The sequence below is a fragment of the Benincasa hispida genome, chromosome 6 (assembly GCF_009727055.1).
Source record: "Benincasa hispida cultivar B227 chromosome 6, ASM972705v1, whole genome shotgun sequence".
Classification (NCBI taxonomy): Eukaryota; Viridiplantae; Streptophyta; class Magnoliopsida; order Cucurbitales; family Cucurbitaceae; genus Benincasa; species Benincasa hispida.
The window spans coordinates 46124440-46140454 of NC_052354.1; the positions used below are offsets into that span (position 1 = coordinate 46124440).

Below are 16015 nucleotides of genomic sequence, written 5' to 3' on the forward strand. Positions count from 1 at the left end.
TTGTAAGGACCAAATTGTATTAAGTTAAAATGATAATAATAATAATAATAATAATAGACTACGTTGAAACTTTTATGATTCAAAATCATAGAGATCAAATGGACACTGTCCAAGAGAATTGCATTTGTAATTAAACAAAAAGGATACTAATGAGATGCATAATTAAAGGTTATTTAAAAATTTGGTAGTTCAGCAAAGAGAGAGAGAGTGCACATAGATGAGGTCACGTGTCCGTTAAAGGCAATTTGCCGAGGAAGTGGGCGTTGAGACTTCCCAAGTAAAGATGATCCTGAAACTCCACAGCGCTTGTGAGGAAGGAAATAACCTTCCCATCAGGATCGTCGAGTTTCCTAAGTATCCTCCCATCCTCACCCACTTTGACCACCGTTGCTCTCCGGCGTACGCCATTGACAAGCAGGTCACACACATTGGGAAAAGTGGCGAGAATGTGCCTCGCCATCTTAGACCTCACAAACAACTCCCACCCATCACGAACCGGCTGGATGAGAGCGATCCAAAAGGAGCCGTCTGGAGCGAGGTTTATGTTGTCAGGCGCTCCCGGAAGATTGTCTATGAATATTTCGGTTTCCCCTCGTTTCTGTCCCTTGAGCCAATACTTGACACATCTATATCTAGAGTTGAGAAAAATTAGATTAACTTTTAGCCAATACTTGGATTGGGTGTAAGAGATTGAGTAATTTACTTTACTTGAAAGATTCACAGACGACCACATAACGTTGGTCTGCGGAGAGAGCAACGCCGTTTGCGAAATAGAGATTGTCGAGAAGGGTGGATATCCGTTGTGAGGAAGGGTCGTACTTAAGGAGGCGACCGTGAGGTTTTGCTTCCAGAAAATCCAAGTACCAATTATGGAGTCCAAATTTGGAGCTTGCATCGCTCAAGTAAATGCTGCCATCCGCCGCCTCCACCACATCGTCTGGAAAGCTGCTTCCAATTTATTGGTTATTAATTAACTTAAAACTTTAATCCCCCAGAAACAAAACCATTATTATTACATACCTTATCATTTTGGTTTGGTTTACATGTGAAGAAACAAGGACGGAACATCCATCTTCGTTCACTTTAAGGATGCCCTGCGGAGGCCGGCGGAAGCAGATGATATTATAATCAAATAAAAGGTAGGATTTAATCAATGGAATGGAATAGAATAAATTAAAAGACCTTTTGAGCATCACAAACGAGGATTCCCCGTTGTTGGATGGATGGGGATGGAGTGAGTCCAAGCAGAGTTTGGGAGTGGGTGTTCTTCCAGTTCTCCAAAGATCCGTTGGGATGTAGTCTCTTGATCCACCCGTCTCTGGAAGCGGCATACACAATACCTGCTGATTCATCCACACAAACATCTTCCGCATCCTTCACAAACCCCTCTCCCAATTTACTTAATTTCTGCAGCTCCTTGTTTAGGCCAGCTGCTGGAAAGGATGAAGGCAATTCAATAACTGGGTCTGGGGATATGGGACATAATAACATTATCTGCACCGACACAGCCAACAACGAACATGCTACCACCAAGCTTCCCAACGCCGGTACCCGTTGCCTCAACTTCAATACCATCATCACCGCCTCCAGTTCCACACTTAATGATGATAATAATAATGCTTTTCAATATCTTTTTCTACTTATCCATTCATTCCAAAGGAAAATTTCATAAAATAACAAAAAAAAAAAAAAAAAACGAATTTTATATGGATGACATTTCATGTGTAAAATGCCCGACTTTAAATACTTCTTCTACTCCCTTCATCTTTTGATCTTTCCTTCCAACCATCGATCATTTATAATTTAATGCAACAATTTCTTCTCAACCAATATTGTACATTAGAATTCAATGCTATTAGATCTGAACCATGGGACAAGTAAACGAATATCATTTTCACTCAAACACCATCATCTTCTCCATTGCTCTATCACTTTTAGTCGAACATAGATCACTTCCAACTCCAATCAATTTATTTTGTAGGTCTAGAATGAACATTCTTCGAACAAGATCATTCTACATATCCAGAACCGAATACTGTAAGTGTTAACTGAAAGATTTAAAAGTTCGTTCACTATTATTTTTCTGATCGTGTATCACTATATATGCAATCTTGTACCATTGTATTTTCGATCGTATATCATTAGGTACATGATCGTATACCACAACATATACGATCTTATACCACAACATACACGATCGTGTACCACAATATATAAGATTGTATACCGTTGTATATAATATCGTATATATACAATAAATAATTCAAAGCTGGAAATGTCAAATGTATAATGTACATTACATGAAAAGTAAATATACAAATACAATAAATTAGGGCATCCTTATACCCATTACACATCTCTTACTTGCCCTAGATTATACTATATACATGTTTCACAGACTTAAACTCTCTAGATAACTCTCAAACACTTTAGCCGAGAGAGCCTTCGTAAATGGATCAACGATGCTGTGTACCATGATGTATATGATAGTATATACAATGGTATACGATCATGTATGTTGTGGTACACGATCATGTACCTAATGATATACGATCGAAAATACAATGGTACAAGATTGCATATATAATGGTACACGATCAAAAAAATAATAGTGAACGGACTTCTAAAACTTTTGGTTAACACTTACAGTATTCGTTTCTGGGTATGTAGAATGATCTTCAAAGAATGCTCGTTCTAGACCCACAAACTAAATTGATTGGAGTTGAAAGTGATCTGTGTTCGACTGAAAGTGCTAGAACAATGGAGAAGATGATAGTGTTTGAGTGAAACTGAAGAAGTGAAAATGATATTCGTTTACTTGTCCCACAATTAAAATCCAATAGCATTGAATTCTAATGTACAATGTTGATTGAGAATAAATGGTTGCATTAAATTGTAAGCAATCGATAGTAGGAAGGGGAGATCGGATGAAGAAGAGTAGAAGAGAAGCATTTAAAGCCGGGGGTAAAAATGATATTTCACATGTGGAAAAGGTCCATGAGAACAAAGTTTTAGAAAGAGGTCGTCCATAGAAAAGTTTTTACTTTTTAAGTTATTTTTTGAAATTTTCTCATAATCCACCTCAATCTAATTTAACCTAACAAATTACCATGTCACCTCTTATTCTTTCCTTCTTACCTATTTGACGTGCTATCTAATTTAACTTTTTCAATGTTCAGATTTACGTAGCTATTTTATTCTTAAAAAATTAAGTTTATAAGCATTATGTGTACTAGGAATTGTTGTTTTTAAAACATTTGTTTTTATTTTTTATCTTTGAAATTGCCTAAAAATTCAATCAACCAAATTTGAAGTTTAAATTGATGAAATTATATATTTAGGATTAAAATTGATAAAACATAAAGTCTAAGGTAAAAGATGAACTTTTCCTAAATTTTTTACATGTGAAAATGTCAATCTCCAAATTGAAACTTTTTAAGCTAGTTAATATTTTTATAAAGTTAGGAATCTATAAATTTACAAATATATAGAGAAGGGTAATAAATACAAAGTTTTTTTTTTAAAGTAAAAAACAAACTAAGAGAGAGGGATATTTGTACATATATAAACTAAAATGGTATATTTCCATTTTCTTAATCGAATTTGGTAAAATAAAAATAAGAATTTCATTTCATAAGAGACAAGTTTATAGTGTTAATTGAGACTACATTTTTTTTTTCCCAATAGAAGTCAAGCATAACTAATTTTAAGATTAATTAGAAGTAAAAAGACTAAATATGGACCTTTGATATCATAAATACTAAAATGAGGCAAAGTTCCAATATATCCTTTTGAATATGAGGAAGAAGAGAAGCGAAGGGAAAGGGGAAACTGGGGGCGCAGTGGTTGGAAGTGGCGAGTGTGTGCTTTTGATTTGAAGGCCGAAATGGGACGGGAGAGGCGCAGCAAGGCAGGCCCTTTTGGAAAAGCGAAAGCCCAGTGCGGGCAGTGGCTGCCTTTGTCAATTTCTCAAACAGGTAAACTGCAACAACTCTATTTCTACTTCTACTTCTATTTCTATTCTATGTTTCAAAATTTTGAAAAAGAAAATTCAAAATTCTCTCTCACACCTCAATCATTGAAAAGGCTTACCAGCTCACGTTAGCAGAGACCACAAGCCGAACAGTGCCTCGAGCTTTTAAAATTATATATATGGAAAACCCTGCCACTGCGCTCTGCCCTCTCTGTCCTCTGCGGCTGTGTCTGGTGAACGGTGATGGTGGCAGAGCGGGGTGTGAACCCCACCTACATTGTCACGAGTCCACTCGCCACTCACCACTCACCACTCACCACCAAAAATATACAAAATAAGAAATCCCCTGTTCCGACAGTACTATACTTCGGTAAATCGCTTCTGTAGATCGACGGGATAACGATCACCCTACATTGTTTTTTTCATGAAAACTAGGGTCTCTTCAAGATTCTAAATTTTTAATAAATACATTGGTTTTTTTATTTAATATGTTATTTAGAGCTCAAGAATGAAACACCATCTTGAGATTTGTTTCATTACTGTTTCTTTCCTTTTTCTCAAGCTAGAGGTCCTGCGTCTGTCTGTTGATCTCCCCCCTCGAACTCGCTGAACTTTTCTAGGTTTGATTTCTTTCTTAATTTCTTAGCAACAAATGAGTTCTTAGGCATCCATTAAAACGTAGGACAAGGAGTATAAAAGGACACAGATTTTTCCATTTTCAAGACCATCTTTCTGAACGAGGCAATCCCAGGTCCACAGAGTTATACTTATGGCCATTACCCCATATGTGGACTCAAGGTTGGGACCATTTGCATTCAACCCTCATCCTAAAACAAAACAAAACAAAACAAAACCAAAACTCTTCCTTTAGTTTAAGTAGGAATCCAACGCCTTGCTTACGTGCACAGTTTCATACCCTAAACACATGGTGCTATGTTTCAGTGCTAAATTTTAAGAAATGAGGAGGATTTTAGCGATTAATCAAGAATAGTTTCTGTGTGTGTATTCAATGATTTTGCCCTGCCTATCTTTCTTTCTTTCGTTTTCTTTACTATTGCATTTTCCACAAGAAAGTTGGACAAAGGCTGAAAAGAATATAGAAGAAGAAGAAGCTGCCCAGAAAACGAAACAAATAACAAAATATAGGAAGAGTAGCAATGTCGGAAAAGGCTTTATTTCTGCTGATTTGCTGATTTGCTGTGGGCACAGACTCCGAATCTGTTTAATGATATATATATATATATAAATTCACTTCCCAGAGAGAGAGAGAGCGAAAGAGAGGGGTGTTTCGTTGAAAACTTTGTAAATTAATGTGTTGAACTGTAACTTTGATTGTAAACTGCTGTGGTATAGTGTATGTGTATATGTGTATGTATATGTGTATGTGTTTGTATCTCTCTCTCCTACGTAGTGCTCACGTGGGGTCTGAGATGGTTGCTTCCATCGTGCTTTTCGCTTCTTTTTTTCTTTCCTCTGCAATGCAGTGGGTGGAGTGGTGAGTCACCAGGGCAGGGGCAGAGACCCAGAGAAGGCAAAGACAAAAATCACTGAAAGATCCACACACGCATCCACATGGGCTTCTTACTCCTCCAAAATTCTCCCCTCTCGCCCTCAACTCAAACTCGTCTCAGATGCCTTAAATTTTGCTAAATGGGTTCGTACAAAACAGACACTCCCATATGGCCATTTCAGAGCAGCCTTTTTCACCCTCTCTCTTTCCCTTTACCATTACCATTGCCATTGCCATTACCGCCTCCCATAATTGTCAAACCTGTAAAGTTTCCCTCCTACTCCTCCTCCTCCACCTCCTCCACCTTCCTGTTTATCTTCCCCTTCTCCTTTCCCCCTTACTCTCTCTCTCTCTCTCTCTGTTTTCCCCAAAGCCTACAACTAACTATTATTGAACTCCCTTCTTCCAAATGAAATGAAGCTTGCTTACTTGCTGCATTTATTGTGGGCTGCAGAAACCTTTTCTTTCTTTTGCCTCAGTCGTAATCTATCCTTGTCAGGGCGTCTTATTTACCGCCCCCTCCTCACTATCTTTTCTTAATTTGCTTACCCTTCGTACACTCCATCATTTTCCGCTTCTCACTATTTTCTGCACTGCAACTTCTGGGCTTTCATAACTGTACTTACTACCAGAAGTGACAACACACTATTCTCTTTCCCTTATGTTTACTTGATTTGTGCCCTGCCACTGCTTGCTTTGCCATTTCGGTAATTCACCCCTCTTGCACTCTGTCTTGCTTGCCTTTCCCCAATGACTACTCCCACTCGCCCACCTTCCTCTTCTTCCTCTTCAATTCCATCCCTCCCACCCCCTTACCCCAAGTCGCCTCCTGAGTATCCAGATTTGTATGGAAAGCGCCGACAAGCCGCCAAGGTTCAGATGCTCGAGAGGGAGATTGGTTTTCTCGAGGTTCATTCCGTTTTTCTCTGCTTTTTCTTTTAACTTCTGATGCATGCGAATGCCCTTTCTTTCGTGAGTCTGAAGAAACTGGTTCTCCTTCACAACCTGATTGAAACCCAAGTCCCGGGTTCCAGTGCCATTTTAGCGAGCATCCCATTTGATGTAATTACAACCTAAGGCTCTCGTAGATGTATGCATAGGGACCGAAATTGACAACGTTTTGCTGTCCATTTCAGATCCCCCATTGTTGAGTTTTGAAGACCTTTTAGGGGTTTGTCCCTTGTATTGTTAGGGTCAGTTAAGGATGGGGTGGGGTACCGACTGGGGCATCCCTCTCAAGTCACACTTCACCGTTGTATGTCCTCAGCTCTCAATATGTTACAAACCAAAAGGAGTTTTTATTTGCACTCTTGTCCCAAAATCATTCACCCCTTTGATTTTGTCTCTTTCTTTTCTTCTAAAAGATTCTCGTTGAAGGTCTAAGTTAGCTGTTTTATTACATTTTGTTCCTTTCCCTCGAACATTTGAGCTCTTGTTTCAATATATTGAATACCCTAAGTCATCTTTCCCTACAAAGTTTAAGGAAAAAAGTATGGGAACTGAACACTACCTATGAAATTGTCGATGCTTCTTCAAATTTAGATTTGAGTTTTGCTTACAAGAAAAATCCCATTGCCATTGATGTTCAACCTAACCATTTGGGTTTATTTCCTGCATTGCTTTCTCCTAACTTCCTGATTCATGATGAAAAATTAACAAGCTTTTCTTGGCAATGTCTCTGGAGCAGGAAGAATTGAAGTCTACTGAAGGTCTTCAACCTGCATCTAAATGCTGCAAAGAGTGTGTATTTATTTTCAGAATACTTTGAACTTTTACTTCGGAATGGTTTTTTGCCCATCCAGTTGGCTACCATTTAGTTGATTTGTGTTTTTCTTACACTTTGCAGAGTAGCTGAGTATGTGATCGCCAACTCAGATCCCTTGATACCAACGTAAGGGGTTTCTCATCATTTTAATTTTCTAAAATTCCTTGTAATTTATTATTCACGCTACATGTTTCTTTTAATCAGATACAAGAAGCATCGCCGCAGATGTCAATTTTGGAAATGGTTCTGGTATGACTCTCGCCTCATCATTTATTCCTTCCTATGGAGTAGAAATAATAAGTGAATTGACCCAAGTTTCTCTCACTTTTGCTATTTGTCTAATCTAGCTTCCCAGTTGTAGTCTTAGGTTAACGTGAAGTAATAAAGCATTGCCTACATTTGGCTTATAGCGAGCAATCTCTAATTAGACAATAGGTGTCATTTGTGCTTGGAAATTAAGAAGATACTAGCAGAATTAAATACTATGCCATTTACTACTTAAAATAATAGCCTGGACTTCCCTCACTACCTTTGCTAATGAAGCAGAAATGTCTCCCATGTCGTATGTAGACTCTGTATTTTGTGTAGTAGGGGTATCGGCTGGTGCATTTGACACAGGTTAATTCTCACTTGATGCAGTGGATTCCCCTGTTGTAAGTTATCCTGGATTTGCTGTTGCTGTTATGCTGGATGCTCGATCCATCTCGAAATCCCACCCTGCTGCAACTGTAATAACCCATGTAAATGCCTATGTTGCGGTAGCTGTAAATTACCGAAGTGGCAGTGTTGCGGGGAGTGCAGGGAGTGTTGTGGCCAGTGTGGGCATTGTTGCACTTGTCCAACACTACCCCAATGCTCATGCCTTTGTCCAACCATCTCATGCAGCCAATGTTGTAGCAATTTTTCATTACCATCCTGCTCTTGCCCGGAATGCCCATGCTGTGAATGCAAATGCAAATGCAAATGTACGTTAGGAAAATGTCCAAAAATACGACCTTGTTGCTGTTTTGGTAGCAGAAGCTGTTGTGGATGTACTGGAAACTGCTGCTGTAATCCATGCCAGTTGTGTTGCTAGCCAGAGACCACTGCTCAATCCCTTAGTCTAATCTGTATCTCTTTGGGAACCTTCGAGCAGTTCAGTTATGGAATGTCAACTAGTCCCAAGAATGTAAAATAAGATACAGTGTTTGCTGAGGAAGTCGGTGGCCGAGTGAAAATGATTCCTTCCTGTGGTGAGTTTAGCGACTGCAACTGTAACTGCAACAACTGTGAGGAGAATGGGGCATCCTAAACGCCTTGCCTGCACAAACTGGGAGAGGTCAGCTTGCTCAGGTCCATTAAGCATAGCAATTAGCAACCATAAAAGCGGCAGTTGGATATGGAAGAAGGAACGGGCGGACCCATGCCACTGCCACTGCCACTGCCATATCATAATTATCAAAAAAAATTTACAAAACAGTATTAGTTGATGTGGAGACCTTTTTGGATGAGTAAAATCAATAATATTCAAGACTTAATCCTTTTCACAAGCGCCATTATTTGCTAATGCAATTTGCTCCTCGCTTGAAAGTTGAAACCTCCTTTTTAAGTGACAGATCTTTCTGTGAGCCCATATGCACATGCAACCCCGCCCAGCTTGCTTCCTCTTCTTTTGTCCTTAACGATTTTCCAAGAGCTAAAAAATTGCCAAATATGTCATTTTATGTTCTCAATCCACTTTTCTAGTTGCATCACAGATTTAATAAAACCTTGGGACTGCAAAATACTTTTCGTAATTTTAATCCTTCTATTTATTCAACAGAAAAGGTAAAAAAAAAAAAAAAAGTCTGAGAAGAGATTAACGACAAGTCTCTTCTAGTGTTTTTTTTTTTTTTTTTTTTCTGTTTCATCCAACAATATGCAGGTGAAAGTTTTAAACCTGTACCTTGAAGGTCAAGACTATGAGTACATACTTATCAACCATACTCATGTTGGCACGAGTCGGTCTAATTGATCTGTCAACTGAATTTCAACAAAATCCACTTGTTTCAACCTATTGGTTTTTTCCCCCCTAGTATATAGTGGCTAAACATGGTTCAAATGTAAGAAAGAGTATTCATTCTTTTAAGACTGATTATTTTATGGGAAGAAATTTACGCAACTGACATAAATAAGACCCAGAGTGCAACCAAACTAAATCCAAATTTTCCAAGTTAATTGAGACAGAAAAGTAAATACAAGTACAGATATGGTAAGCAGTAAAACAAAGAACTAGCCCAATAAAAAAAACAAGCTAACGTTCAAGTGCTACCCTATTTCTATAGACACTGAAATATGTTCGATAATGTGTTCAAGTTGGCGGCACTTAATCCTCTGGACAACTGTAGTTGTGCAACAAAATTCATCTTCAGATTGCTATTTTCAGAAATCATAAATGGGGAGAATCGATCGTCACAACCATAATAGCCCCATGAGAATTTTAAGGATCATATCCTCAACAGCATGAAAGTTCTAGTGACCGTACTTCTGAAATTCCCACTCGCTATTATCTGTAAAAATGGCAAAGCTCCCTTTAAATTTTCAAAGTTCATATAAAGATATGGGATAAGGATAGGGGAAGAACTTGAAACACATACCCAATGGGCAAACTTGACGTGTCTTCAACCATCTACTGATACAGTGGAAATGAAATGCATGATTACACACCCCTACAAATACAAAACACAAGACTTTCAACACCACGCCTTCGGCTCCTGATATAATTCCACATCCGGAGCAAAAGAGGCACATAAATGTTTGGTAATAATTGCAAGAGAATGTTTCAGGCCGTAAGTTGGATAACCATTTAATCAAAAACTATATGAAGCTAGAATAACGGACTTGATCATCATCTTTACAAATTCAATATGATTTATAGCTAATATTAAGCAATGAATAAAATGATTTTTTCAAATTTCTATCGCGTTCATGATCTTTATTAAAGAGAGAATATTTCTCAACATCACAATGTTTGTCAATATAGCCATAAATTTGAACTGTTAACATCAACATCCACATTGAGAAATTTCTAACAGAAACAGGACACTTAGTCCAGTCGACTGTAAGATTTGCAACTACTTGATGTAACTAAAAACACTTGGGAAGGCACTCCAATTAGAAAAATAAATGGCTTTGAAGATTTAAGATACCTGATTGGACTAAAGTCAATCTAACGTTTCAATATTGGAACATTTTCCATTCTGATTGTCTAGCTTTGATCTTATCCAATATTAGCTACCAATAGATGCTGAATTGGGGTTAGCTCCAAAGGAAGACCAGGGAAACAGAACCGATAAGACAAAATTTGGCAAGTTGCGTTTGAGCCAAATTGTTCACATCCTCTACATTGATACCTGTTATCGTGGTCTTAGAAAGGTTGATGGTTAACCTCGAGCCTCTTCAAAGAAACATTTAAGAGACCACCAAAATTCCTGAGGGATTAGAAAGGTGGGTAGGTAGTTGTTGGCGTTGTTTCTCTTCCTAAAGGTCCTTTGATGGGCTGGTCATGTATTGCTTCCTTCAGGTTTCTTACTGAAATTCTTCGGCAGTTTTAAAGATGAAGACAATTTCTCCTTTCAAGGTCGAATTAGTCATTTCCAGTTGCCGATTTTGTATGTATTGAGAGGTCTAGGTTGTGTCCTTGTGATTACACAGCAGCTTTTTGGCAGCTACTTTCAAAAGTTCAAAACTGTTGCCTTTTCTTTAGAACAAACAGGCTTTCCATCTTTTCGCCCAGAGATTTTTCTCATGAATATTTTCTATTAGAAGGGTTTTTCTCTAATCGATTCCTGTGCTGTTTATTTCCCCCTTCCTGTCGGATATATTTTCCTCGGTTCTTCCCAGTAAAATGAAAAAGAAGAAAAAAAGCAATCAAACTAGAGTGGGGAAACCAAAAAAGAACATTAAAGCTTGGCCAAATTATAGACCTTATCCTATCCTTATTCCTCAAAATCCTTGTTCTGATAAGCAAGTCCAAAAACTCACTCACCTTTCAGAATTTTAGCCTTCCAGGTCAGCTTACTACAGCTTGGGTCAATCTCACTAAGGTAGGAAACAATTTAAGGGTAGAGCAATTGGCAAAAAAAAAAAAAAAAAAACACTACTACAGAGAAAGACTCCAATCCAACTGAATAAAAGCTCGTTCATACTTCATAGTTACAAGAAGGTCGTGTGGAATTAAACCTAACCTCCACACAATCTCTCTAATCCAGGCCAACCACTAATATGGAGGGAGCACACTTTGGTATCCTCCTAATTAGAAATATAATTGCTATAAATATTCGGCAGAGAGGCTCAATCGATCATCCACCTCCGTACCTAAGATGCACACAAAAGACATTGAAAATAATACCACATATTGTATCTCTGTGAATAGGTTGGGGATAGGGAGGGGGAATAAGAAAACGTACCCCAAGCCACAGTACATTCCTCACTGGTTGCGCTAGCCTGGTTTGCTTGACACTCAATACCTAGATACCAAACAATGATAGATGGTTAAAATAAATATAGATGATATTTTAAAAAAGGCAGGAAAGAAGACGGAAGGGAAGAGGAAGAAGATCACTCCAGATATATTAAAACTTAGGTCTAAATAATGATAAACTTACAAAGATCCATGATATGGTTCCTACAGATCGCACAGTTATCAACAACGATATCTGCATTAAGAATGAATAACATAACATGCGAATTAGAGACTAGGGTTCCGATAGACGAAGGTAAACAGGACAGTGAGAGCAATTATCGCAAAGATTAGGGTTTTGAATTTACCCCATGCCCAAAGAGCGACAGCATTCCACTTTTTGATCTCAAAACGCTTGGGTTTCTTGGTAGATGAAGGACCGGCACTGCTCGAGGCATCGCCGGCCGGAACCATCGGCACGTCGGAGTCCAAGGTGGCCATAAGTAACTCGCAATAAAAAATTCTTCTTCCTCCGTCGACTTGACACGGCAGGGGCGGACTCAATTCCTCTAGTTAGGCTCTTAAATTTTCTATTTTCCAAAATAATTGTTCTTTACCATTGAATTTTTATATTGTATCTAATCGATTGATATTACATCATGATGTCGACACCTAAGTAGAAAAAGGAAACAGTTTTGTTTAGGAAGGTAAAAGATAATGTTGACTTGACATCCAATATGGCGTTACTAGTTTAAAAGCCGAGCAATGCAAAGTCAAAATTTATGACGTTGAAATTTGAACATAGATTTTTTTTTTTTTAAAGTATTATAATTAAAGTATGAGATGTGGGAATCGAACCTCAAATCTTGAGGTCGATAGTATGAATATTATGTCATTTGAGTTACGCTGTTGTTGGCCTAAGCTCGAAGTTAGATATTCAATAAAGGGAGAGAGAGAAACTACTCTTTCTCATAGATGATATAGATTTACTATCAAATTTTTTTAGTACAATTAAATTGCATTTCTTAAAAAATACTTAATTATGTAGACATTATAATGTCATTACTTATTTATGCTGAAAATGATGTTTTTATCACCATATAAGAAATTTAATTCCGCATTGTAATGACCCGACCCTCTAGGACTTAAGTTAGGTCGTTACTAAATACATGCATGCATGCATGCATGGAACTTAAAACAACACCCTTTTGTGGTGAAATAAATGCTAAATAAATAAGGTAAGTTCAAAAGTCTTTCATTAAATTCAAATATTAAAAACAAATAATGGGGTACCCAGAAATCATAAATGATAATAACGATTCTAATAGTAAGTTTCAAACGGCAAAACTGAAAGTTGAAAAAAAAAATGAAAATAAATATAAATATCATGAGTGGAAGCATAAAACTGGTCTTAGTGGCTCGATCACGAATTCCGCTTGTTAATCGCTGGTGCATCTCTACCTTTACCTGAAACAACAACATGAGAAAGGATGAGTATAAAATACTCAGTAGGTAACCCCACTACTAGGGTTGGGCTAGACATCTATGTCTTCTAGATGTTTACCTCTAGCGGAACATAAAAACTGTTCTAGTCCTCATGAGACATATGCATACATGAAAAACTGGTTTCTATCCTACTGTAGTTAAGTATGCCCACTACCTCTGGTGAATCCCGAAGGAAACACAACCCCAGGTGAATCCCCGAAGGAAACACAATATCTGGTGAGCATCTAACTAATCAGTAAAGACACTATCACAGTCTCAACATCACAATTATCACAATATGGTTTTATAACATACATATACACCTCAACATCATGGCTATACAACATGCATATACGCGTAAATATCCTGATATCAAATACAACCACAGTGAATCAAGTATCGTCTCTTACTAGCATGCAAGTATCTAGGTGCACAAATAAATCTTTCAGATTCTCATACAAGAACATATATCGGTCATACTATACTATCCGTTTATCATGCTATCGTTCTGTTATGATATTCATCCATTATGCTAGCATATATCTAGCGTCTGGCTCGTGAACAGTTCCAGTAGTAAGATTACTTACCTAGATACTAGATTTAGATATCGATCCAAGCGGTAGTCTTCAATAATAAATCTTTGAATTCAATTTCCCAATGAAGCCTAAGCAACAACCACTCTTAATATTCCAATCTCCAAATTTTTCCTTCAATTAGACCCTGCTTCCAACTTTTAATCCTTTTCTCCCGTAAAATTTTCAATTCACAAAGAATTTAACTCACCCCCTTCCACAATGAAATTAATTCTTGACATTAATTTCAAATTAAATTTGTATGACATAACCCCATTCCAAAATGAAATAAATTCTTAACATTAATTTCAAATTAAATTTTTGTGACATTAAAAGTCCAATTTCCATAACTTCCCTCTGATTAAACCATTAAATTGAAATACCCCTTCCTTCCAAAATGAAATTAATTCCTACCATTAATTTCTAAATTGAATAATTTCAACGTCAATCCATTAATTTTCAAATTAAATAATTTCAACGTTAATCCATTAATTTCCAAATTAAATAATTTCAACGTCAATCCATTAATTTCCAAATTAAATAATTTCAACGTCAATCCATTAATTTCCAAATTAAATAATTTCAACGTCAATCCATTAATTTCCAAATTGAATAATTTCAACGTCAATAATTAAATTCCCGCAATTACACTTAAGTCCAAAAATTCCAAAAATGCCCTTAATTAATAAAAATTACTGAATTACATAAATAATAAAAATTCGAGGTGTTACATTCTTCCCTCCTTAAAGAACTTTCGTCCTCGAAAGACGAAAGTTCATTCCTGAAAAAGCTCTGGGTATTGGATCCTCATCTCATCCTCTCATTCCTAAGTGGCCTCCTCGAACTGGTGATTCTGCCACGAAATCCTTACAACTGCTATTTTCCTATTGTGTAACATCTTCACCTCTTTGGCGAGAATCTGCACAGGCCTCTCTTCATAACTCAAGTTGCCATTTAACCACAATGGCTCAAAGTCAACTACATGGGACGGATCTGTTACATACTTTCTCAGCATCGAAACATGGAAGACATTATGAACTGAAGAAGTGATGGAGGCAATGTCAATCGGTAAGCTACGAGACCATCGCTCCAAGACCTTAAAAGGTCCAATGAACCTCGGGCTTAACTTCTCTTTCCTTCCAAAACTCAAAAAACCCTTCATAGGTGCCACCTTTAAGAACACTTTATCACCAGTCTCAAATTCTAGGTCCTTACGTCTCACATCGATGTAGCTTTTCTGTTTGCTATGAGCTGTTTGCATACGAGCCTTGATCTTCTGTATTGCCCCATTCATGGCTTGCAATAGCTCAAGTCCTATCAATTTCCTCTCTTCTACCTCATCCCAACACACAGAAGACCTGCAGCTCTTCCCATAGAGGGCTTCAAATGACGACATGCCAATGGCAGCCGGATAACTGTTATTATACTAATTCCATCAAATGCAAGTGAGATTCTCAACTCCCTGAAAACTCTAACGCACAAGTGCACAACATATTCAACAATGTCTGGTTCAAACGTTCTTTCTGACCATCAGTCTGTGGGTGAAAATCTGTATTAAAATCCAATCAAGTACCCAATGATAACTGGAGACTCTTCCAAAAACTAGATGTAAAACGAGAGTCACTGTTTGACATAGCTGAAACTAGTATCAAAAGAGGTGTGATAACCCCTTCCATATATAATTATGAAACTTAAGATGCCGAAAACCAACAATACTTTAACACGCTCAAGCTGAGAACTATGAAAACTGTCGTGAGCTTAAGAAAGTCTTATCCACTAAAAACATATATCTGAGTTGACCATTCTGTCACAAGGAAAACTCATCCATTAGAAACATATATCTGAGCTTACCATTCTGTAACAGGGAAAACTTCATATCTGTAGTGGAGAAACTGGTCATGCTATATAATGCGTCATTTGAAGATACGTATCAGAACAAATCTACTCAACTAAATACTACTTCTACTCTAGAAGCGCCAACTATGATGTCTCTCTTAGAGTCTACATGTCTGAGAATAACTCTGTCTAATTAAGTCTCACATTCATGAGAAACTCATCATGAGGCTCTATACTGTCATGGGCTATAAAACTGCTTAAGCCAATCATAATATTATTTTTTAGCCTTAAAACCATCACATATCATTACTTAGACCCTACTGCGGATGAGTCTAAAATTCCCTCTGAAAATGAGGTTTTGAAGTCCCTAGATGCTAAAGCATCAGTTAATTGATAACACATTTCCATAACCTCGTAATAACTGTAATTGATCCTTGTAGTTAGTTTTTACGAT

General features: G+C 37.4%; 3 protein-coding genes across 6 annotated transcripts; 1 reads left to right on the top strand and 2 right to left on the bottom strand.

Annotated features, from left to right (window-relative positions):
- Positions 1 to 24: 24 nt before the first annotated feature.
- LOC120079620 (protein STRICTOSIDINE SYNTHASE-LIKE 4-like) lies at positions 25 to 1689 on the bottom strand. The gene is made up of 4 exons (XM_039033872.1): positions 1183 to 1689; positions 1021 to 1094; positions 709 to 945; positions 25 to 632 (listed from the first exon to the last, which is right to left on the bottom strand). Exons 1-4 carry the CDS (start codon positions 1576 to 1578, stop codon positions 224 to 226), a joined length of 1116 nt encoding a protein of 371 aa, XP_038889800.1. The 5' UTR covers positions 1579 to 1689; the 3' UTR covers positions 25 to 223.
- A 2083-nt stretch (positions 1690 to 3772) lies between these two features.
- Positions 3773 to 9072, top strand: LOC120079715 (guanine nucleotide-binding protein subunit gamma 3-like). Of its 3 annotated transcripts, none has more exons than XM_039034047.1 (6): positions 3773 to 3977; positions 5048 to 6392; positions 7171 to 7223; positions 7330 to 7374; positions 7453 to 7497; positions 7888 to 9072. In XM_039034047.1, exons 2-6 carry the CDS (start codon positions 6234 to 6236, stop codon positions 8321 to 8323), a joined length of 738 nt encoding a protein of 245 aa, XP_038889975.1. In that variant the 5' UTR covers positions 3773 to 3977; positions 5048 to 6233; the 3' UTR covers positions 8324 to 9072. The 3 variants fall into 3 exon arrangements, with proteins under 3 accessions (XP_038889975.1, XP_038889976.1, XP_038889974.1); XM_039034048.1 differs by having other exon boundaries at positions 5458 to 6392; XM_039034046.1 differs by having other exon boundaries at positions 3773 to 6392.
- A 270-nt stretch (positions 9073 to 9342) lies between these two features.
- LOC120079716 (RING-box protein 1a-like) lies at positions 9343 to 12284 on the bottom strand. 2 transcript variants are annotated; one of them, XM_039034049.1, is made up of 5 exons: positions 12037 to 12277; positions 11874 to 11924; positions 11676 to 11735; positions 9864 to 9935; positions 9343 to 9776 (listed from the first exon to the last, which is right to left on the bottom strand). In XM_039034049.1, the coding sequence occupies exons 1-5, from the start codon at positions 12167 to 12169 to the stop codon at positions 9739 to 9741; spliced, it is 354 nt and encodes a 117-aa protein (XP_038889977.1). In that variant the 5' UTR covers positions 12170 to 12277; the 3' UTR covers positions 9343 to 9738. The 2 variants fall into 2 exon arrangements, with proteins under 2 accessions (XP_038889977.1, XP_038889978.1); XM_039034050.1 differs by lacking the exons at positions 9343 to 9776; positions 9864 to 9935 and adding an exon at positions 10257 to 11583 and having other exon boundaries at positions 12037 to 12284.
- Between the last annotated feature and the right edge of the window lie 3731 nt (positions 12285 to 16015).